This window comes from Suillus fuscotomentosus (genome assembly GCF_016647785.1).
Source record: "Suillus fuscotomentosus strain FC203 chromosome Unknown F5891scaffold_40, whole genome shotgun sequence".
NCBI classification, from domain to species: domain Eukaryota; kingdom Fungi; phylum Basidiomycota; class Agaricomycetes; order Boletales; family Suillaceae; genus Suillus; species Suillus fuscotomentosus.
The window spans coordinates 57,987-79,339 of NW_024539552.1; the positions used below are offsets into that span (position 1 = coordinate 57,987).

The 21,353-nt window shown below is 48.7% G+C and overlaps 7 protein-coding genes across 7 annotated transcripts; 2 read left to right on the forward strand and 5 right to left on the reverse strand.

Moving 5' to 3' along the window:
* Nucleotides 1–1,976: 1,976 nt before the first annotated feature.
* Nucleotides 1,977–4,549, reverse strand: F5891DRAFT_480464 (WD40-repeat-containing domain protein). The gene is made up of 10 exons (XM_041371987.1): nt 3,482–4,549; nt 3,397–3,423; nt 3,314–3,343; nt 3,144–3,242; nt 3,064–3,084; nt 2,905–3,006; nt 2,698–2,853; nt 2,531–2,638; nt 2,104–2,480; nt 1,977–2,046 (listed from the first exon to the last, which is right to left on the reverse strand). The coding sequence occupies exons 1-9, from the start codon at nt 4,496–4,498 to the stop codon at nt 2,211–2,213; spliced, it is 1,830 nt and encodes a 609-aa protein (XP_041223839.1). The 5' UTR covers nt 4,499–4,549; the 3' UTR covers nt 1,977–2,046; nt 2,104–2,210.
* A 1,153-nt stretch (nt 4,550–5,702) lies between these two features.
* On the reverse strand, nt 5,703–9,340 carry F5891DRAFT_1190929 (NAD(P)-binding protein; the record flags this gene model as incomplete). Its single annotated transcript, XM_041367380.1, has 14 exons — nt 5,703–5,837; nt 5,888–5,946; nt 5,996–6,064; nt 6,115–6,180; nt 6,239–6,479; nt 6,533–6,805; nt 8,193–8,200; nt 8,254–8,350; nt 8,410–8,480; nt 8,538–8,606; nt 8,655–8,720; nt 8,789–8,929; nt 8,983–9,028; nt 9,080–9,340. 14 exons carry the CDS (start codon nt 9,338–9,340, stop codon nt 5,703–5,705), a joined length of 1,602 nt encoding a protein of 533 aa, XP_041223840.1.
* A 1,242-nt stretch (nt 9,341–10,582) lies between these two features.
* Nucleotides 10,583–11,286, forward strand: F5891DRAFT_1043940 (uncharacterized protein). The gene is made up of 4 exons (XM_041362164.1): nt 10,583–10,680; nt 10,730–10,786; nt 10,840–11,185; nt 11,246–11,286. The coding sequence occupies exons 1-3, from the start codon at nt 10,588–10,590 to the stop codon at nt 11,026–11,028; spliced, it is 339 nt and encodes a 112-aa protein (XP_041223841.1). The 5' UTR covers nt 10,583–10,587; the 3' UTR covers nt 11,029–11,185; nt 11,246–11,286.
* Nucleotides 11,287–11,956: 670 nt separating this feature from the next.
* On the reverse strand, nt 11,957–13,195 carry F5891DRAFT_1190931 (uncharacterized protein; the record flags this gene model as incomplete). Its single annotated transcript, XM_041367381.1, has 9 exons — nt 11,957–11,989; nt 12,039–12,046; nt 12,104–12,200; nt 12,269–12,351; nt 12,399–12,467; nt 12,520–12,585; nt 12,641–12,781; nt 12,835–12,880; nt 12,935–13,195. 9 exons carry the CDS (start codon nt 13,193–13,195, stop codon nt 11,957–11,959), a joined length of 804 nt encoding a protein of 267 aa, XP_041223842.1.
* Nucleotides 13,196–13,717: 522 nt separating this feature from the next.
* Nucleotides 13,718–15,376, reverse strand: F5891DRAFT_1279508 (uncharacterized protein). The gene is made up of 2 exons (XM_041370358.1): nt 14,898–15,376; nt 13,718–14,846 (listed from the first exon to the last, which is right to left on the reverse strand). Exons 1-2 carry the CDS (start codon nt 15,055–15,057, stop codon nt 14,107–14,109), a joined length of 900 nt encoding a protein of 299 aa, XP_041223843.1. The 5' UTR covers nt 15,058–15,376; the 3' UTR covers nt 13,718–14,106.
* A 46-nt stretch (nt 15,377–15,422) lies between these two features.
* On the forward strand, nt 15,423–17,614 carry F5891DRAFT_1043958 (galactose oxidase). Its single transcript, XM_041362165.1, has 5 exons — nt 15,423–15,657; nt 15,723–16,307; nt 16,410–16,599; nt 16,821–17,123; nt 17,190–17,614. The coding sequence occupies exons 2-5, from the start codon at nt 15,873–15,875 to the stop codon at nt 17,333–17,335; spliced, it is 1,074 nt and encodes a 357-aa protein (XP_041223844.1). The 5' UTR covers nt 15,423–15,657; nt 15,723–15,872; the 3' UTR covers nt 17,336–17,614.
* A 372-nt stretch (nt 17,615–17,986) lies between these two features.
* F5891DRAFT_1043981 (uncharacterized protein) lies at nt 17,987–21,273 on the reverse strand. Its single transcript, XM_041362166.1, has 6 exons — nt 21,039–21,273; nt 20,898–20,979; nt 20,267–20,647; nt 20,183–20,215; nt 18,339–20,133; nt 17,987–18,287 (listed from the first exon to the last, which is right to left on the reverse strand). The coding sequence occupies exons 1-6, from the start codon at nt 21,155–21,157 to the stop codon at nt 18,061–18,063; spliced, it is 2,637 nt and encodes an 878-aa protein (XP_041223845.1). The 5' UTR covers nt 21,158–21,273; the 3' UTR covers nt 17,987–18,060.
* Nucleotides 21,274–21,353: the final 80 nt, after the last annotated feature.

A 21,353-nucleotide genomic window follows, 5' to 3' on the forward strand; every position in this document is an offset into this window, starting at 1 on the left:
CGACATGTCGCGGACAGCAGTCACGTCCTTGACACGTGCGACGATGTCATGATCTGATGCGATTCTCTTGTATTCCCCACCACGCTGCTGCGCTAATAAAAGTGCGCCAAAAGGCTGTCCGAGGCGAACCATTAACCTCAACGCTCGCGACTGAGACTCCAAATCAACTAGACCAAGTTCTTTAGGGTAGCCCCAACATAAATCATTTAGTGGAGACCCGGGCACGGTCTGCATATCGTCTGAGAAATCAGGCAGCCCGAGGTCATGATGGTTCCAGGGACGAACGAGCAAGAATGTCTGCCGTGAAGGTCTTGCCTGCGAGAACTGAGTCAGCCTGTCTTCGGTGGTGATTGACAAGTCTTGGAGTCCGTCTGCTTTGATGTCATATGTGAAATATGCCTCCCGGTGCCTCCTCCTGACTCCTGTGACAAGAAAGGTGATGCAAGGAAGGAGCAGTCTGCGGTTCGCGAAACGAGGAGCGCACAGGTTGTCAAGCTGGGCGTACAATGCTACAGCCAGCTCCACAACCGCGGCACTTCGGAGGTTGGAAACCGACACCTGCATCTCATCTTCGGATAGCGATGGTAGTATGCATGGCGGCGCTTCGTACGAGGCAATATCGGCTGGCAGACAGCTATTGAACTCCGACGATTTTCCGACCCAGTCCAGGGCACTGATGTCACCCGACTGAGCCACAATGGCCTGTAGCAGTCGCCCGAGAGCGTGATGCTTCTTCTCGCCATAGATTACAGGTAGGTGAACGCCAAAGATGCCAAACAATGAGTATGCAATATCTTCCTGTAATGTTGTGATGCGTGTCGACGCCCATTGAAGTTTCTCTCGGACACCTCTCATTCCGGGACGGAAGGTCACGAGGGCCTGGGCGTTTATGTTTGTTGAATCCTCCAACTCATGCATGATAGCAACGGACTCCTTGTGGTTGGGAGAACGGTCATCGAGATATGGGGTCCAATCTGCTTGGTAGAAGAGAATGACTTTGGGAGCCAGGAACTCTTGGAGAGTCCATCCTCGCGTGTTCCAAGCGCTCTTTGCCAGTGCGCCAGACTTCGACGATGGTGCAACGTCGGATAGGTAGACAATCGTAAGAGATGAATGGCGATACCAGATAAACATGGAGTTGATCGAGCGCTGGAGCTCAGCATTGTTACGTTGGTCGACGCAACATGTATCACTCCATGCCCAGTGATACCCTGCATTACGGGAAATTTTACAGAACGTCTGTAGCTTCACCATAGTTCCGACTGGATCCAAATCATACACGACCTTGTTTTGAATGTCGAGTAGTAGCGGCTCCTTCGTTTCCCACGTATGCGATAACATTACCCAACGGAAGTACATCACCACCACTTCTTTGATGCACTCCAATTGGAGGTGTCCGTGTGTCATCAACGAAGACATAAGTTTCTCGTACTCTGTGCTTTCCATGAAGGCCGTTATCTGTGCCTGTCGATCGCACAAACGCCCAGTAGAGGTGTTGAGTAAACGAAGTGGAGCAGTGTCCAGGTGAGCATGAATCGCTCCTCGAATAGCACGTTCTACTTCACAAGGAGTGACATAATGATATTTCCGACGTAGTTCTGGAGAAAAACGTGATCATGTCCACGTCAACTCATGAAAGACTCGGGACTTACGTCGTATCTGCGTGTCGGAAGCGTCTTCCAACTTGGAGAGCATGATATTGAAGGTCACGACTGCTTCATCAGAGCGATGTGCCCCGTAAAGCGCTTCGTGCTTTAGTTGGTACCCAATATGAGACGAAGGGTTGAGTTTGATCACCTATGCATGACAGTGTCAACCCAATGATAAAGATCATGCTTATCATCCGCACCTGTTCTGCATCGGAGAGGGCTTCCGCATATGAGTTACGTCTCAAATTTTCATTACTGCGGTGTACAAAAAGGAGGTCGTATGAGGGATCTAGCCCTATCCCTGCCGAATAAAGCTTGAAAGCTCTTGCTTGATCGTTCGCAACAACAGCTTCTTTTCCCTTGGCCACACAGCGTGCAATGCAGTCTTGCTTGAAGGCTAATCGACCTCGGGTCAACATCGATGTTCGAGTTGTTCAAATTGGAAGACACTCACTGGTAGACCATGCGAGACAGCTGGTCTTCTCAGCCTCGTCAAATATGTGCATCATGTATTGATACGCTTCGATGGCTTCGATCACTTGATCCGCGCGGAGGAATGCGTCACACTGTCGTTGGTGGATGGTTTGCCATAATGAATCTAAGTCCCAACCAAAGAGCTGCAAAGCGCATGTCATCAATTATTGGAAGTGTTGTGACGTTGTTGTGACAGACCACGGTGAATATCTTTAATCTAGATTCGCACAGTGCCGCGCGTAAAGATGAGCCAGCCATATTCATATTCGTAATGAGGACCTCCGTGAATTGTTCAGCAGCTTCGAAGTACCGCCCATTCTCAAAAGCAATGGTTGCAAGTCGTACATGTAGATATGACTGGCAAGTGCATTTCAGTGACACTCTGTAAGCCCTGACATAAGACTCACGTTTACGACATTGCACGAAAGTGTATCTAAGTGCTGACAGGCAATGGCTAGGTCTTGAACTCGCCGGATTGCCTCTTCACGATGACCTGCATTGAAAAGCGCAATAGCCTGAAAAGTTGAGGACTGAGACTGAGAATGACCCAAATAGCAGATAGTGTGAATCGTACCTTGATCAACAGTAAAAGATTAATGGTAATCGAATCATGAGTAGCAAATGTGAAAGCGAGATCAAAAGCTTCCATGGCATTCCAAACTTGCCCTTTGCCGCAAAGGGCAATGCCCTTAGAGATGCAGCCCATTAATGAGGGTCGGATATCGATTGACTAGATCACAGAGGAGTCAAATCAACAGTCACGAAGAGCAGAGTGTCTTACGTTGACTGCATCTCGAAGTGCCTGGTCCCAATCAGAATTTCGCGCCATTACAACCGAGCGACTGGCATAAGAATTACAGCTGTCGCCATCAGTGTCGATCTCCTGGGTCAAAATCTCTTCAGCAGTATGCAAGTCCCCAGTGATGCATGCATTGCGGACCGTCGGGTTCATAGGAAGGCTCTGCATAATAAAACATGCTCACATTCCATAATGAGCAGATGCACCGAAGGAAAACTCACGTCGAATGGTGAGGAAAACGAGAGGATACTAGAGGCTGCATGAGTGTCCGAAGAATAATGGTTTTTAATGTCGCAATTGTCAGAGTCCTCATTGCGTGGCTGTACCATAGCGCAGAAGAATGGGCTGCGAGTAAGAAAGACACAGTGAAAAATTATGGGTAAGAGCGTACCTGAGCTTGGATGTCATTTCGATCGATGTCCTTCATTCAATGTCATTAGCAGTATACGATGCCGCGCTAAGAAGAAATCTTACCGTTATGAAAGGTGTCGACAGAACATTCTGGTTTGAAAGGTCAACTTATAACTTTGTTGGACTCAGAGCGGAAATAGAAGCTTACGCCAGCAGCGTTGGTGAGCAGTTGCTGTTGCTCATCCTTTAGTCTATCCTCCGCATGATATTCTTCGAGTATGTTCTTGATGGACCAGAGCCAAACCTTCCCATCTCCATCTCCACTCATGAGTAGTTCTCCATTGGGAGAAATTACAACACAGCCGATCCAGCTAGTGTGTTCAAGTGCCTGCCCTATCTGTTGGTGTGTTTTTGTGCTCCACAGCCGCACCGTGTTATCACAAGAGGCAGTGGCGATGAAGGAGTTGTTAAAGGAGATGGCGAGCGAGTAGATCCAGGCAGTGTGACCAGCGCAAGGTTGACCAATCTGGTCTGCGTTTGACGAGTTCCAAAACTTGACTGTTTGGTCGTATGATGTGGAGACAAGTTGCTGGCCATCATGAGACCACGCAACGCTTCGAACCCGATCTTGGTGAGCGTTGAACTCGAGAAGAACCTCGGTGTCATTAGTGCGCCAAACGCGGATGGTATTGTCTTTTGATCCCGAGGCCAATTTCAACCCATCGGGACTGAATACCACAGTCAACACCATACTGTTATGACGAAGTGTCGCGAGGACAGCGCCAGTCTCTGCATCCCATACAACAACCGTGCAATCAGATGACCCGCTTGCCAGTTTTTTGCCATCGGGGGAGAAGCACAACGAGTTCACATCGCGCGCATGCTTCACCAGCGGATCCAAAGTCTTCTGTTTGTTGTCCACATTCCATAGGATAATAGTTTTGTCCTCTCCGCCGCTCGCAATTCTCCTATCATCTGGGGATATAGCAACTGCTCGCACCCAGCCCTTGTGTCCCTCGAATGGCGCTCCTACCAATGCTTCTTTTTGCACATCCCAAATTCGCAGGGTTTTGTCCGATGAACTGGTGACGACCCTTCGACCGTCTTTGAAGAACGCGGCTGCTAACACTGACGATTTGTGTCCTAGCATTATGCGCGACTGCGTCGAGGGTTCTTTCACGATAAAATCTGCGTTTCTTGCCGCATCCGAAAGTTCCACTGACATGTTGTGCTAGTCTAGAGAGAAACGGTCAGTAGCAAACGACGGGTATGTTTTGTAGATATGTTTATATCGTAAAGCTGATGGGTGTGAGTAGCATTGATTTTGTGCCCACAACCCACCTCATGTAGGCACTTTTCTGGCGTTCCTAGTGGCTCCTCACCATGCTGCTACAACGTGGATCTCGTTTCGTTTCATCACTACGCCATTTGCGCACAGCTAAATGTTCGTCATATACAACATCTCGTGATCTCAACAGCTCCATTGTGAACGCGCGCTAGTTCATCTTATCAATACTTGATATGAATTCAGCTGAATGTACCAGAGTGCTGCAAGGATGAGTTATTGCGGGTGGAAGCAATAATGACCACGATTGATAAGGACGCACGGGGATGATATCTTTGAATAGAGGGACTGCCAAGGCATGGATGAAAACATATCAGATAAGTTTTTGTCGTTCGAATTACAATATCCTAACGTCCGTCATGTCAAGTCCCTAGCATGTATGATGATATTGTGATCCGACACGATTATCTTGTACTCTCCACTACACTGCCTTGCCACCATGAAAGTGCGCCAAAAGTCTGTCAGAGGCGAGCGATGAACATTGCAAGCTCCATTGTCTGTATCAACAAATCCATCTTCTCCGGTGTATCTGCCGAACGAATACTATTCCGATGGAGACCCAGACACGACAGACCACTGTCAATCGTGCGTATACATCTGCGAATCCAGGCAGCAAGTCATAACGCATCTACGAACGGATAAGCAAAAACATCCGGCGAGTGGGCCGTGCCGATGGGAATTGAACTAACTTGTTTTATGTGGTGATCAACAGATCGTCAAGCCATCACAGTTGTCTTATGCAGGCGCCGCACATCATCAAAATCCAGCAATACCCTTAAACTGTGCTCTCGTAGATCCAGCGTAAAGAAAAGTAAGAACAGATTGCATATTAAATCATAGACGACGACGCTTGATTCCCCTGAATTGAACCACACCTACAAAGTAACTGAAAAATTGTGTGATAATAATTTCTTAACTTGGATTCCCGTTGGGATTCGATTATTCGGCAATTCATGGACTCGTATCAGGAAAGCATCAAACCACCGTCAACGGAAATCTGCGTGACCGGTTCCTCATCTCAGTTGCTCAACATATCAGTGGCTCAAATGAACTTACGCATTGTCCTGACATGCAGAAATACAGGTTAGTTCGCACACAGCCCTTGTGAGATGGGAGACTTGCCTGTGATGAAATGGGCCTCCTTGGAAGTGAGGTATGCAACGGCGCTGGCAACATCTTCCGGTTGTCCGATGTACCCGACTGCAGAGGTGTCGATCGTCTGTGCTGCAATTTAGCCAAGACATATTATGGCAGTAGACCTCGTCGCACCTTTTGGAAGTAGTCAACCTTGTCGCCTCGCTTTGCAATTTGGGACTTTGATGCGACAACTGTCCGTGATTCAGCGGGGACAGCACAAAAACCTACTCTAGCACTCACCCATGGGTGTCGCTATGATTCCCGGAGCATAGGAATTGACCGTGATTCCGTATTGTCCGAGTTGCAGCGCTTGACGAGGACGTCAGTACTAATGCATGTGCATGAGATAATGACCTTACCAGCCGCTTGCGTTATAGCTCTAACAGCAAATTTACTTGCACTGTAGGACATCAAAGGGGACGTAGCTTCATAATAGACGCATGATTTTCAGGTGCCACACTCGACTCAGGGACAGCCTCTTACCTTGTATTCCTACCATGGAGCTGGCACCGATGATGCGGCCGCCACGTCCCTGTTTCACCATCTGGATTGCGGCGTATTTATAGCACAGGAATGCAGAAGTGCCGTTGATTTTCATCATGCGGTCCCAGCCTTCTAGAGTTTCTGCATGAAAAAGTAAGTACTGTGCCAGGTATGGTTCACGATCGATCCACGTGCCACTCAAGAGATCTACCATGCCACTAATTCCGGCATTCGCGATCATCTGCGGTAGTATGTCATGAGTCCAACGATCACGCACTTCGCGTCGCTACTCACGACGTCCAAGCTCCCTAGAGCGTCAACTGTAGTATCAATCATGCTCTTCACCTCGTCTTCTTTACTGACATCGCAAGTCACAATGCATGTTCTAGGATGGTGTGAGCTCTCTGATTCTCCGCCTCGCCGAAGTTCGGCTGCGAAGTCTTCCAATGCTTCCTTCTTTCCGGGCAGATCATTGAGCGCTAAATCAAAGCCGTCTTGGGCTAATCTGATCGCTATCGCACGGCCGATTCCTTGTGCTGAACCGGTTATGAGGGCGACACCTTTGGACTGAGACATCGAGAATATTGATTGAGCAATCCCAAGATAATCTACGGATGTTAAATACCTTTTGGAATGATTCAAGTTCTTATCATGGTGTCCAGAAACAGCGGACCAGGATAACGGTACGAAGGGGATAGAACGCAGTTGCAAGCCTTCAACGTTCAACGCCACTGTCAGTCAGTGATGTCACATTGGGCCCAGCTCTCATGATAGGGCTTTAGGCTTGCCTATGCTTGGGTAATGCCCGAGCCTACTGGGGACGGTGACCGGGCTTCCCAAGGAGATACTGGCAGTGGTACTGTGTTAGTATGTTTTGATCTCTAGTGCTGTGACCTACGAGTAATCATTGGGTGATCATCCGTAGGCTCAAATATTGCGGAAGAATAGATAAAATAAAAAAGACCAGTTAAGGAAGTATTTAACTTGGTAGGTATAAACTCATTTGAATTGCAAAATCAATGTCGAAATCTCCGGAAGTTTAAATTTTAAAAGAGCTATCCGCTGACTAACCTACTGAACATGCCCTAATCGTTTTGACTCTCGTACAATACTTACAATTGGCACGGAGGGTCGCAACATGAGGTTGACCTGAGGAGACGACCTCAGCTTCAACCTTCAAGTTACAAGTAATGCGCTTATCTGTGACATGTGAGATTTAGCAAATTTCCCTCGATAGTAACCACATCCCCGAGTCGGGCGCCTACCCAGTACTTTGTCTTGGTTCAACTAGACTACTTTCGTGCAGCTTGTTCCGACAGCCCTTTGACATGGCGGCATTCCCTGCAAGGGGAATCCCTGGACTCGTTATCAATTTGTAGTCCGCACTTGTTCGTTTCCCCTTGGTTTATATCATTCCAACAGACTCAGGGGCCTTATCGTCAGAAGGAAGGTCAAGGACTGTCAAACCCTGATTCATAAGCATGGAATGCCTGGAGCAGAAACTATCCATCGAGTCTCAATTACTTGGGTTGATTAATGACTGACTTTACGCAGCATTTAGAACTCTTGCTCAACTCGAAAGCCTTGGAATGAGGAAGGAAGAGCCTCCGGTCTACTTCCAGATATCAGTCTAGGAACACTGACTCCTGGGTCTTTGACGTGCGGACTTGCAAAATACGAACGTGCTGCGACATATCAGCAGGAACTCGCGATACTGAGACTTGCTCATTTGTCACAGCGCGTAAATGGCCAAATATAAATTCATTCATTCAAACAGGAGTAACTTTAATCCGTCATGTGCGGCGTTACCTCTTGAAGATACACTTGTTTCTTCTTTTGGTACGTTGTGTTCGGAAGACGTCTGACTCGCTAAGATAGAACGACGCCTCCGTCGACAGAAATCTGCAGTGTAGTGAATACCTTGAAAGTCAGGTGGCCAGCACTGTACACTTACGCATTGCCCTGTTGCAGCGTCAATCAAGCTGCAGGGAATGAACGACAAAATAAGAGCTCACCTGTAATGAAATGCGCCTCTTTCGATGCCAAATAACTGACAATGCTTGCGATATCCTCTGGTTGACCATTATGTTTGATCGGCCGGTTCCCAATTAGCTGCACGACGTGAGCCGACGGTACAGATACACGCGAGCATGAAGGGAACACAAACAGACCTGAGTAAGGTAATTCGTCGAATCTTCGTCTGCCAGGCTGACATTTCCAGATTGGTCAGAAATACTATCCACTAAGTTCGCGAAAGTGATCAGCTTCAAGCTACATACTATGTTCACGTGGAACGTACGTATCTGGGTTTGTATGACACCCGGCGCATAGGCGTTGACTGTGATATTATGTTTTCCAAGCTCAAGAGCTTGGCCAGGTTTAGTGATCATTCACACTCAAAGATGTTTCTGCTCACCAGCAGTCTGCGTCAATCCGCGGACAGCGAACTTGCTAGCGCAGTATGCAGCAGCTGATGGAAATCCTGCAGACAGCGCTCATGTCAGCCCTTCGAGCTCGACTCAACTCAACACAACACGGAATTGCAGTCACCAATCTTTCCGGCAATTGAACTTGCGCCAATAATCCTGCCACCGCGACCCTGAGATATCATCTGTACTGCGGCATGTTTATAGCACAGGAAGACTCCACGGGTATTAACGGTGAACGTGCGCTCCCAGTCTTCAACAGTGGCTATACCATATAAGAGATTGCAGTGCATACTCGAACAGAACCTCTGAGCTTACTTTCCAAGACAGTGTTGGCTCCTGGAATGCCAGCGTTGGCGACCATCTATAAAAACATCATAAGCAAGCTTCCAGAAACGGAAGCTCAGGGTCCTACCACATCCAATCCGCCCAACTCTTTTACGGTGTCAGTGATCATGTTCTTCACTTCCTCTTCGATTGTCACATCCGCAATCATGATACACGCTTTGCGTCCCAATGCCTCGACTTCACTAGCAACAGCAGCCAGCTGCTCACTTTTCATAGGAAGGTCGTTCAAGGCAATGTCGAAGCCATCCCTCGCAAGCCGCAGAGCGATACTGTGACCAATGCCCTGGGCAGATCCTGTGATGAGCGCGATCCCTTTTTGAGGCGACATGGTTATGGTGGAAGGTTATGAGCTTGCTACATCGAAAAAAGTGGTACCATCGGATTATATATATCATAGGAATCCTAGCTCCTTTCATATCGCTTGGATGGTGGAAGACACTAACTACTCTTGGAATATCTCTTGCCGTAGAAGCCAATTGCGGCGACAAATCACGACAATGATCACGGCATCAGTTGATGGAGGCTTGGATGGTCGGCGCCGTTGAGTGTGCTTCTGAGTCGATGCGGTAACTTGTATGCTACCAGTGATTTCAAGCTGTTCCAGGTTATAAGTCACGACCAAAAGTTTGGTCAGAGACTCCGACGGTGGCGGATGTCGATGAGGCTTCGATAAAAGTGAACATTTTCTGGAAAGTTTAGTCACCGAGAATTTTAGCTATTGTTATTCCTACTTGAACAAGCCAGTTGCTATTGCGTCCATAACGACCAGTCACAAAACTGCAAGAATCGTAGTTTCTGTTATACCTGTCTCGAAAATAGGCCAGTTGCTGTTGTGTCCGTTACGACCAGTCACCATACCCTGCGAGAATTGTAGTTGTTATTCTAGGTTCGAAAACAGGCCGAACCGTCGCTGTTGTGCACCCACAAGCAACGTTCAACGTGTGTAGAGTCTGCCAGAATGATAAAGAACTACTCACGTAATTCAATTAACAGACAAATCCAGTGGCTCGCCTCGCGATGGGTCCGAACGACCAATGAACATGATGACAAGAATTGAAAGAGGTCCAGCACAATCTAGCTTCTTCATCGGGTATTCATGTGATAGTGAATAATGTGAGTCCAACCCTTGCAGTTGGTCCTCCACGAATTCAGTCGCTCACCACTCGAAGAAGCTTCCTGAAAAACTGTGTACCCACCACTATGGCTCCCTGCCCATGAACTTGATGAGTTCGTCAACCAGCTTCTGAATGGGGCGCCTGTCGGGTCGGTTGTCGAAGATGTAACAAGTTCGTCGTCGATGCGTTCCGCTGGATTAAAGGCCGCCTCCAATTATCTGTCCGGGAGGCAATGCCGCATCAGTACCCGTCAAAGAAATGCCGAGGTGTCTTGTGAAGCTGTAGACGAGGTCTACGCGGATGTTGCTCCCAGCCTGCTGAGCGGGATGTGCAGGAAAGAGCCGTCTCACAACCCGTCCAGACTGTTTCTCGGGTCCAATGGACCGTTAGCGGCGAGCGGAGTTTTAAAAACGGTAGACCCCCCTGCCATAACAAAGCTGCCTCTCACATTAGTCCTTCCATGTCTTCGTCACGAACTACAGAAGAGACCTACGAAGCACAGAATGATCAGCGACTAGATGAGTTACATTCAAAGATACGCACACTGCGCGGAGTATGATTGATATTCCCTCATTTCTACATACCTCTGAACGGTCTTCCAGGTCACCACTGACATCTACGACGATGCCGAAAGACAACATCTGACTCTAGATGATACGGTACCTTAGTGATTCTTCTCTTCACCTTGAAACATATCAATATTTGCACATAGGGAAACGCCTTCTCTAGCCTTTCAACGTCCTTGTCTCAGTCCTCTCGACGAGCTGCGCAAGCATTCGGCCTCTCCGGCGCAGGCGGCGTTAGACAGATGCGGATCATAATGTATGTTGTTGGCTCTTTTCTGGCACTCTGGACATTTTGGGAAGTGAAGGGGATCTGGTGGGTCAGCGAAAGCGCATGAGCCGCTGTAGTTGTTGCTCGTGATTGACATTATTTCCGGTGCTAATTCGAACAAGCATCGACTCGTTTATATAGGACAATACACGTAATATCTATACCTTCACATGATTCAATGATAAAAGCAACAGGAATATTGGAAAGGGACTCCCTCCTGCTACGTAAGTTACGCATGCAGAAATTTATCCACGCAGACCTTTCAATATGGTTCCCATCTACAGATGTGTAGATATGTCACCTACAAGGTGATAACCCCGACACTCGGTCTACTTGCACTTTAAGGTTGTACGACTAACTGCGTAAGGCTGACCAGCGTCAACTTTCTGCCCTTCTCGAATACTGCGCACCCTGTGTGGCGTGGGGATCGAAATGACTGATTTGTGTGTACATTGTAGTTCTTCCGAGTTATCATCTCGCGCTGATCACCTTCCTGGATTATATGAGATTATGCCGCAGCATACTATGTAGACATACTGATTATAGACTCAATAAAACATACTCATTACTCTGCGTAATCCATTCCTCAAATCTTGAAGGGAGAAGGTAAGGACTAGACTTGCGACGATCCGAATATGAAAACCCCTTGAATTTTCAGGAATGCTACTGCGGAATCTCAAATTAACCGCCTTGCCACAACGAAACTCAGGCGGCCAGGCCTACACCGCAGGGCAAAGATGGCACGCTTGAACACAGGTTACACCCTTGTATTCTGTCTCTGCGACCATGTCAGGCCCGTGCGCGTGACGCATATGATATAGGGTTTGCACGGGTCTCCTGGTTGTTCCATTACGAATCCTCAAGCTCAAGACCTTCCCGATAATTCGATCAGCACCACCACTGATCAGTCAGGGAATAAATCCTCAATTCGATATTGGAATCACACCATAGCATCTGCAGGGAGTAATAACATAGTAACTGTTTACGAGGCCTTCTCAGCCCATCCTCATTCCCCCATCGACAGAAATCTAGGAGAAAGCTCAGATCAGCTGTATGCAATAAAACAAATCGACCTACACATTGACCTGGAGACATCACATGCTACATGAGCAGAGATAGGCACAATAAAGGCATGAACTGACCGGTCATGAAGTGCGCTTCCTTCGATGCGAGATAGCTTACGATGCTAGCTATATCTTCAGGCTGTCCGATGTGCTTGATGGGGACATTCTCAGCTAACTTATCGAGGTTGTGAAGAAAGCAGGTGTTCAGTATCTGGGTTAAGTTTGACACCACGCTCTGCTTACCGACATAAACCACTTCCTCGAGCTAGGATTGTCGATAAGCTGTTCATAATTGACGTTCCCAGACTCATCCAGCATGATCTTCACTAACTAGGAATCAGAGCTGGCAAATCGAAAATTAGTTCGACCTTACTCATATTAGTCTGTATCGCGCCCGGAGCATATGCATTGACAGTAATCCCATATTGACCAAGTTCAACAGCTATCAAACGGTCTTTATTAGAAGCTGTACACGCGAGTACCTCAGGAATTACCTGCAGCTTGAGTGAGCCCTCGAATCGCAAATTTGCTCGCTGTATATGAGGAGTTGTGGGCGAAGCCTATTTGGTCATTTGGATAAGAATGCTCAAGCAAATTCATGTCTATATGACGCACCCATTTTGCCCGCGATTGAGCTCGCACCAATGATTCGACCGCCACGCCCCTGTTCGATCATCTGTATTGCAGCATACTTGTAACATAGATAAGCTCCACGGGCGTTTACTGAGAGTGTGCGGTCCCATGACTCTACAGTCGCTAGTGGAGGACATAAGAACCCGTCAATCGTAGACTGACCGAAATAATCGTACATGACACAAGGGAGGCAAACTCCACCACTCCAGCATTCGCGACCATCTACACGATAAATATCCATGAAACACGTCTAGTGAGATAAGCAAAGCGACTGACGACATCCAGTCCACCAAGTTTTGTAACGGCGTCATCGACCATCCCTTTGACTTGTTTGTCGACAGTCACGTCGCCGGGAACGATGCATGCTTGTCTCCCAAGGCTTTCAATTTCAGTCGCTACCGCCTCCAGCTTGGCATCCTTGTTGGGTAAATCATTGAGAGCGACGTTAAAGCCATCCCGTGCAAGCCGAAGAGCGATGCCGCGACCAATTCCCTGAGCAGACCCTGTTATTAATGCTATACCTTTTGAGATGGACATGAACGTTATGATTCGGCGTAACCTGGCGCACCATTTACATATAAGGCTTCTAGTCACATCACATGTTCCATGAGAATCGGACGGAGGTGAGTTGAGCGCTAGTAAGCCTTCCAGAGTGGGCCCGAGTCGGTACCTCAAGGAGACCCATCGACTTCTATGTCCGGGGGTCAGGAATTTGAAATTGCTGTACCAAGGCTATGTCATGGTAGCCGATTCAGACCTCCTTGACGAGGAAGGAAGTGACGAGGTCCGTATTGGAGCATCTTTCATCCGTTCTTCCGGACTGCTGTATCACTGCAGATGGTTTGCTTCTCATTGATAGATGTAGAGCCATCACCGTCGCCACCTATCAAAATGAGGCAAAATGACAATATTCAAAAAGATTGCCGCAAGGATGGGATGATGTTGCCCTTCGAGCTCAAGGCCTCAACCGGTCGCAGTGGAGGGATGTTCGTGGATGACCGAAGTTATCTTTGATTGGCGGCCATCGATGGCTATGATACATGCATCATGATTGTGAGTCGGGACCGGACGGAATAAACTGGTTATCATATTCGCAAAATTGTAGTTCCCACGACTACTTAATATCAATCTGATGAGGAGTACATTCTGATTCGACTGCTGAAAAACTAGGTGAAAATATTAGAACTACTGACATTATAGTGTAGGAAAGCATCATTGGAGGCAACGTTCGTCAGTCGATACAGGGTCCAGCCCAATGGTGTGTAGTGCGTATTGTCATGAAGAGAAAACGATTGACGGCATAGACAGACAACATGAAAACATACCCAGACTCGCATAGATCCGCATACCGGAACCTCAAGATTCCCAGAGCATAGAATGGCTCCATGCGAGAGCACCGTACATGCATATATCCACCATGACCACATAGTGGAGGCCCAGAGCAAGGCCTAAAAACCACCCATGAACCCGACCATCTCCACTTCACCAAAGCCCTCCCGTTTGGCACGCCTTGCGGCCTTGAATTCTGCACCACCGAGTTTAGAGCCTGCCGCCGTTTTGGCTCTTACGCCTAATAGGCCCATTTCATCCGAGGTGCGGGGAAGCTTGGACTTGGGCAACGGTGGTAGCCCGGTCATAGGCATTGACGGCGGGCGATGTGCGGATTTGTGCGGATGGTGAGAACGATGAGGATGAGGTGAGTGAGGCTGATTGGCTCGTGTGGTGGTTTTGAGAACGACAGTGTGTTGATCTATCGAGAATGTGACAGTATCGTCATGTGAAGGGTGCACAGACCGCGAGCGGCTATGGTTGCGTGAGCGTTCGGGCATTGTGGTATGTGAGACGGCTGTCCTCGGGACAGGGGTAGGTGGAAAAACGGCTTCCATTGGAACCTCTTCACCTAGTCTCTTTCGTAACCGTTCCATTTTGCTGCGCCTGTGTGCAGCCTCCTTGGATGGAGTGTGAAGCTGTTCGTGAATGGAAGATTTGTTAGAGGAAGTTGATACGACGCTAGTGCGCCGTACAGGTGCAGTACGTGAAGGTATGGGTGGAGAGTTGGAGTCCACGGCAATACCACCAGAGAGCCTCATGATCGGGGGAAGGTGAGTTGGTTTACGACTTCTCCATGCGTCTTCTTTGGAGGGTCCAGCTGGAGTGGGCGGTCTTGGGGGCGTTACCATGACGAATTCTGTACCTGGCATCAGTATTATGCAGGTGAGTGAAAAAACGATAAGCTCACGATCTTCGATATCGTCGACGAATCGCGGGATATCGCCGAGCATACGACCTATCTTCTTGGTCGAGCGCACGAGTGCAGAGCGCTCTTTCGACGACAGAGTGTTGTTGGTTGGGGGTGGAAAAGTACGAGGTTCAGGGGGAGGGTATGTGTGTGATGCCATAACGATGGGTATTAAGTATGATGTGTTACAGATGGTCGTAGGTGCCAGACTCTACGTAGTACGTACAAAGTGCAGGCAAGTGTAGTGTCTGACAAGAGGGACTCCAGGACCCAACAGATGAGGGAAGAGTCACTGAAGTTGTGGTTATTCATACGGCTCTTAAACAAAAGAGGAGATTGGATGTGATGGAGGGTATCGTACATGATCACCCATTTCTTGGGTCGACATGGCGAATCCGGGAGTACGTTTATTGTATTTTGGGTATAGCACCGAAGCAAGCCAAGACAATAAAGGCCTAACCATTATTGGATCAAAGAAAGCTCTAAATTTAGACATCGGAAGCGCTTCTACTCCTTCTTATCCCAATACAGGTCTGCACTTGTCCTCCATTAATAAATGTTCCTTGCAAATCGTCGGCTAGTGCTGACGGTAATGATACGCGGAATCAACTTTTAACCACGTCGCACTACGCGGCCTTGATGAACATTCAACCCTTGGGTAACTGACCAGACCAAACCCTTTCACTGCGACCTTATCATGATGGAAGCTCCGGAGGCGTGTAAGTGTGCGATGGAGCGAGAGAGTATAATAGGCTTAATTGTGAGTCGTTGGTTAATTATGGCTGCAACTGTGAATCACGCAGATTTGAACAACTTGGTCCAAAGGAACCGGCCGCGTGCACGCCACTGAGCGCTCATTAATCGTCGCATTCATCAAGACGATTGTCACATCGTTGTCTTTTTACTAATCGTCTAGTACATAGTACCACCCAGCACTCCGTAATCGCTCCCCCAGTTCCTGATATAACGTACACGATGTCGATCCGATGGACATGCCTATCATCTCTCCCAACTAAAGCACGATCATCCCACTGTGCTTCTATCGCGAATAAAGGCACCCTATTGCTATATGCTGGCGAGTTCCAGCCACGCAAACCTGTGGATGGAGACGTTCACGTATTTGATCTGAACAGCGCCATCCAGCAATCCGTAGCGGATAGTGCTGGCTTATGGCGTACCTTGTCCGCATCGTCGAAGCCGGAACCCCGAGTGGGCGCGACAACGGTGTTCGATGGTGAAAGTTTGTACATGTGGGGTGGAAGGGGGGGCGTTGATCCGACACCTCTTGACCCCAAGCAAGCGGGCATATGGAAGGGGCAGATATTGCAGAATAAAGTAATATGGGAGAAGCTCGAAGGCAAGGGCGACGAGCCCGTCACGAGAAGCTTCCACGCTTCCGTCTTGGCTAATGTATGTATCCACAAATGTGCTTTACATCCTGAGCGTTCCATCAATCTACAATGCATTCTCTTCCTGAAGATCGTTCTTGTGCTGATCGGGATTTTTATGTAGGGAAAATTGTACATTCATGCAGGTTGTCCTGCATCTGGTCGCCTCTCTACTCTTCATTCTTATGATCTGCAATCCTCTCTGTGGTCACTCTGTGCAGATGCGCCCGATCCTGCCCGTGGTGGCACTGCCATCGCTTCTGTAAAACTTCCATCATCTTCCTCCAATGAGGAAGTCATCATTCGATTCGGCGGTATGTTATTCTTCCAAGTCTGATATGCACCCTACCTACGACATTTCGTGATCCCCGCTTCGTAACATTATCAAAGACGAAGTCCGATAATCTTCATGCTCTTTTGTTTTTCCTTTCATATACGCCCGACTCGTGTTTATTCTGTCCTTGTTTATCGTGGTTAACTTGGATTCATCACCACCCTATTCCTAAATTAATCAATATCTTAATTTTTTTTTCAGGTTTCGCTGGGTACCAACTCCCCACCTCAACACCGCGACCCTTAGATATTTACACACCAAGTACCAACTCCTGGACAACCGTCGTACCGTCTGGCGATCCGCAACAGGGATATCCCGGAGCACGCTCCGTCCACGGTCTCGTCCCTCTTTCCACGCCTGATGGCACGGGAGTCGCATTGCTCTACCACGGCGAGTCTGACGCCTCCGACCTAGGCCATGCAGGTGCCGGGAAATTTTGGGACGATGCCTGGGCGCTGGTGTGGCGCGAAGGTGGGCTAAGGTGGAAGAAGTTAATAATAGAAGGCAAGTTTAATCATCATTCATCGCGCCCGCGCCACAGCCATGTCCTCAGCTGACCTCATTTCGCAGGTGATTCGACTCCGGAGGGCCGTGGCTGGTTCCCCTCAACGTCCTATACCGCTCCTGGAGGTGGTACCCGAGTAGTTCTCTCGGGTGGCCTTCTTAGTTCGAACGAGCGTAGTGGAGAGGTGTGGGTTGGCGATGTCCAAGTCTGAGCTCTGCTTTCGATCTGAAAGATATGTGCGCTCTGAATCGTGCTAAATATGGTTGGAGTTGCGATAAGGATGGGAGCTATGGCTGTCCACGATCTTGTGTTTTTTCCCCAAGCCTTCATTTCAGAATAATCAATTTTAAAACCATGATTTCTCTTTTCGTTTACTCTAGCAAATCAGGTTGATATCGTGGTACCGTAGAATGTAACCGATGTGTTCAGTTACACACAACCTAACAATGGTCGATGCATCAATGAATGAATGACCTCTGATCTGAACTCATCTATTGGATCGATTATGACAAGGCGAGCATGCTTCTTGACCTTTCAGAATTCCAGGTATTGAGCTTCAGGTGAACAACGCCAGAGATGCGACGGGGACACCGGTCCTCGAGACTAGATAGAATTGTCCTCCGTAGAGTATGACTCTCCACAATACAAAAAATTCGATTCTTTTTTTTTAAAAAAAAAGTGGATAAGGATACAACACGTCAAGCACGAACACTGCTCATGGCATCACAAACTGAATGATAATAGTCAACTTGAACAATAGCTAAAAGGGTTGGATATCGCACGTTACAACATATTTGATTGTGAATAAAAACTATAGGAAAATTAACATAACAGTAGGACAATTGGAAAAGCACATACATACAAAAATGTCCATAGCTCATTTATATCCGGAGAAACACGGTCCCAAGTTTAAACATAGACAAACGTTCGTCTTGATCATCGAGATTCGAGGTCACTAACATACCTCCCTTGTCCATATCCCCCACTCTGCCGGGCCGGCGCACTCTTCGGCTCGTCTCTTCCCGTGTATGCCGCTATGTAATCGAACTCGTCTTCATCAACTTGGATTGGGTCTGGATTGACTACAGACAACCTTCGCATTGCCCCGGACTTCCGTGACATCGAAGATGCAGGCGATGCAGAAGGGCGGAGGAGAGATAGAGGTGAGGTATCTGCCGGCCCGCCGTACCCTGTCGGACTTAATGATGACCCAGACTCGCTTCCATTGCGACCGGGCCTGCGGAACGCAGCAGCTGAGATCATTCGTGGTGCACCACCGGGAGCACCCGATGTCAGCGAAGACGTGGACTTCGTCATGAGGGGAGACGAGAACGGCGGTAGTGGACGGGGATGTTCAGGTGGTAACCTGTGGGAGACGGAAGAAGATGATTGCATATTGGACAGAGAAGATGGTGGGAGTCGAGGCGATGTAGAACGAGACGATCTCCTCTTCGAAGCAGTTATGATCGGTAAAGGACGTGATTCGCCTGGGTCAGCACCGATATGAGGATGAGGTGAAACGGAACGGTGAGCGAACGGTGCATTAGGTGGCGCAAGAGGTGAGGGCGGCCGAGAGGTCTGATTGGGCACTTGCTGAGGAAGGTGACTTTGTAGTTGTTGGTGTGGTTGAGGTAAGTAAGTCTGCCCTGACATATAAGAACCTTGCGGTGGGGCTCGGGATTGAGTAGGATGAGTGGAATACGTCACTGGTGCAGGTGCACTGAATGCTAGCGCATCCAATTCACGAGAGACCTCGCGTGCAGCTGCTGCATTGCGTGCCTGTTCGTCGTCTCCATCGCTGTCTTCTGAATGACCTTTCGCCTGAGTCTGTAGAGGGGAAGTAGACTCCAGTGACGGCGGAGACACAATCCTAGTATGATCTGGTGGAGCTGGTGCCTCAGTATCTACGGGGGGCGGAGGCACGCGCGGGATACGTCTCTGACTTTCCGTCGTCTCGGGCGAAGGTCTGTTACTTTCTTCCTCTGTTTCATCCTCCTCCGTCCCAAGCCTCACTCCTTGATCCATCTTTTGCAGTACAATTTCATTCGATTGGTCATCTTCGGCCTCCTCATCATGGTCATACGGCATACCACCCACCGACTCCTGGGATGTCCGTCTGTCGCTCAGACCAGTAATGCTCGTCGGCTGTTCATTCCCGCTCATGACGCTCATCGCGTTGTCGTTGCTTTCGCTCACTGTACGTCGTTCCTCAATTTCAGCACCCAGACCTCCGTCCCAAGCCTGAATTGCAGCAGGAGCAGCTCCTGGTGGCAAACTTGGACTCTTGCTTCTGCGTGTGTCTCCAACACCAGTGTATGGAGCACCTGATCCGGGCACGAATGGCTCGTACTTTGGTGCAGGATCATCAAGTGAGGGACGATTTAGGCTGAACGAGTTAGAATCGCTGCGAGCAAGGGCGTCGGCGATAGAGCTAGTCAAAGAACCCGAGGTATCATGCGCGGGAAGGGCTGAGGGAGCCATTGTATCTGCTTGCCGCAAGTAAGAGAGGGAAGGGCTTGAGGGAGTCGGTGCGTCGTGTGACAGGACGCCTAAGCTTGTGCCCCTCGCAGGAAAAGAAGCAAAATGACTGGCATGTGTCGAGGTTGGTGTGGGGACGCCAAATTCGTCCGCAGATGCTGTTCGCTGGTTTAGAGGTGGAGGTGGAGGCTGTGAATGTCGGAATGATAAGATATTTTGACTCGGGCTGAGCTCATTAAGTCCCACCAGAGATTCGCTCCCAAAGCCGCTCAAGTGGAGCCTGCTTCCCACATGCGGAACAGGTAGATATGGAGAACTCGACGATAATGACTGTCGTTCTTGCATATGTGACGAGGTCTGAGTCGGCGATGTATGCTCATACTCTCCTTGGCTGACACGACCAGACGCAACAGTCGTAAAGGCTACTTGCGCTATACCACGCTGTGCCTCAGATACAAAGGCACTGACACGTGGGTGACCATTATAATATGCTCGAGGAAGTCCTGGTTGTGTCACGTCTTCGGGAATTTCCTATGAATGAACGTCATGATGAGACCTGCGAGCTTACATCAGAACATACTGCAACGATAGCTTTGCCTATGTCACCAACAATCTGAGTAAAAAATGAGGCAGAGAGTGAACAACAAAAAACAAAACGACTTACCACACCTTTCTCACAGCACTCTGCAAGACCTCCAAACTTGGCCTGCATCCAACTCTTTGCACATTTTCTCTTGTAATCACCCAACTCAGATTCCTCGCGAACAATCTCACCATCGATTGCGCGCATCTCTTCACGCAGTCGGTTGAGAGCGTCAGTCTGTGCTGAGAGATTTTTGTGTTCGGGGCTCATCTTGTTGAGCTTCTTTTCGGCACCGTCTGCAGAGGCTCCAACACGCCGTCGTCGGCGTCGTAGGTCGTCGAGTGCTTCCTCGCGCGTCCGTACAGACTTCATGGTGTCGCGGATTCCATGATGTGTGCTAGCGTACGCACTCAGTGCCGCAGCAAAGTTAACAAGCAGGGTAGTAGATGCACTGAGGATATCCTACAGTGTCTTTGTCAGAAGGCAGATAACAAAACATGGCGGGTGCACATAGAGCCATTGGTCTTGGATGAAATACTCCGTCAAGTCATGTAGGTATATATTGTATCTGGCTCCACAAGCCAAGATAAGGAACTCGTCTATACGTCATTGAACGTCACAGAACATGCGAGGCATCCCATGAAGCTTTGCGTGAACGTTATGGAAAGAAGTGCAACTGCACCACGCACACCCAGACAGAAGTTTCACTCACAGCGAGATCATCACCCTCACCAACCCCCCACGCCCTGAGGGACTCCGCGGCTTTGGTTATATCAACGCCTAGTCTCTGAGTTCTGTTTAATGATGCGACAAGAACATTAACAGCGTATTTAAGTGTCTAAAGCACACTCACGAGACCAGAACAACCTTCTCCGCGTTAATGAGATCCTGAAACTGTCTAAGGTCGCTATTACCCGCAAGTGCTGGAATCGTAGAATTATGGGCAATTTTTGCCGCTGCCGTCTTGAACATGGTTCGTTGTGGTAATTATGTTAGGTAGTCGTCGTGAGTAAACCTTGGCGGCCTTGCGGAAGAGAGAGGGGAAATTGCGCGTGAAGTGCTTAGTGCCAGTGGTGCATGGGATAGCCACAACTCGCATTGGCATAGCCACATTTTGCTACATGTTCTAAGGCTGTACAGCGGAGTAAACACCGCCGCAGCAAATTCA

Bases quoted from the DNA above. Each gene is read 5' to 3' on its own strand.
- F5891DRAFT_480464 (XM_041371987.1), bottom strand. From the start codon at position 4,498: ATGTCAGTGGAACTTTCGGATGCGGCAAGAAACGCAGATTTTATCGTG. The intron at 3,085-3,143 runs GTGAGTTTTCCT...TTTATTATGCAG, and splicing joins CGTTTTCCTCACCATTCGAC to AGCCTTCCTATGAACCCGAC. The intron at 3,007-3,063 runs GTCCGCAATGCA...ATTTTGACCCAG, and splicing joins GCCTTCCTATGAACCCGACG to GAGATCGACACTGATGGCGA.
- F5891DRAFT_1043940 (XM_041362164.1), top strand. From the start codon at position 10,588: ATGTCTTCGTCACGAACTACAGAAGAGACCTACGAAGCACAGAATGAT. The intron at 10,681-10,729 runs GTATGATTGATA...ACGGTCTTCCAG, and splicing joins AGATACGCACACTGCGCGGA to GTCACCACTGACATCTACGA. The intron at 10,787-10,839 runs GTACCTTAGTGA...ATTTGCACATAG, and splicing joins ATCTGACTCTAGATGATACG to GGAAACGCCTTCTCTAGCCT.
- F5891DRAFT_1279508 (XM_041370358.1), bottom strand. From the start codon at position 15,057: ATGGCATCACACACATACCCTCCCCCTGAACCTCGTACTTTTCCACCC. The intron at 14,847-14,897 runs GTGAGCTTATCG...TGCCAGGTACAG, and splicing joins CGTCGACGATATCGAAGATC to AATTCGTCATGGTAACGCCC.
- F5891DRAFT_1043958 (XM_041362165.1), top strand. From the start codon at position 15,873: ATGTCGATCCGATGGACATGCCTATCATCTCTCCCAACTAAAGCACGA. The intron at 16,600-16,820 runs GTATGTTATTCT...TTTTTTTTTCAG, and splicing joins AGTCATCATTCGATTCGGCG to GTTTCGCTGGGTACCAACTC. The intron at 17,124-17,189 runs GCAAGTTTAATC...CTCATTTCGCAG, and splicing joins GAAGAAGTTAATAATAGAAG to GTGATTCGACTCCGGAGGGC.
- F5891DRAFT_1043981 (XM_041362166.1), bottom strand. From the start codon at position 21,157: ATGTTCAAGACGGCAGCGGCAAAAATTGCCCATAATTCTACGATTCCA. The intron at 20,648-20,897 runs GTGAGTGAAACT...AAGACACTGTAG, and splicing joins GTGAGGGTGATGATCTCGCT to GATATCCTCAGTGCATCTAC. The intron at 20,134-20,182 runs GTATGTTCTGAT...GTTCATTCATAG, and splicing joins TAGGCAAAGCTATCGTTGCA to GAAATTCCCGAAGACGTGAC.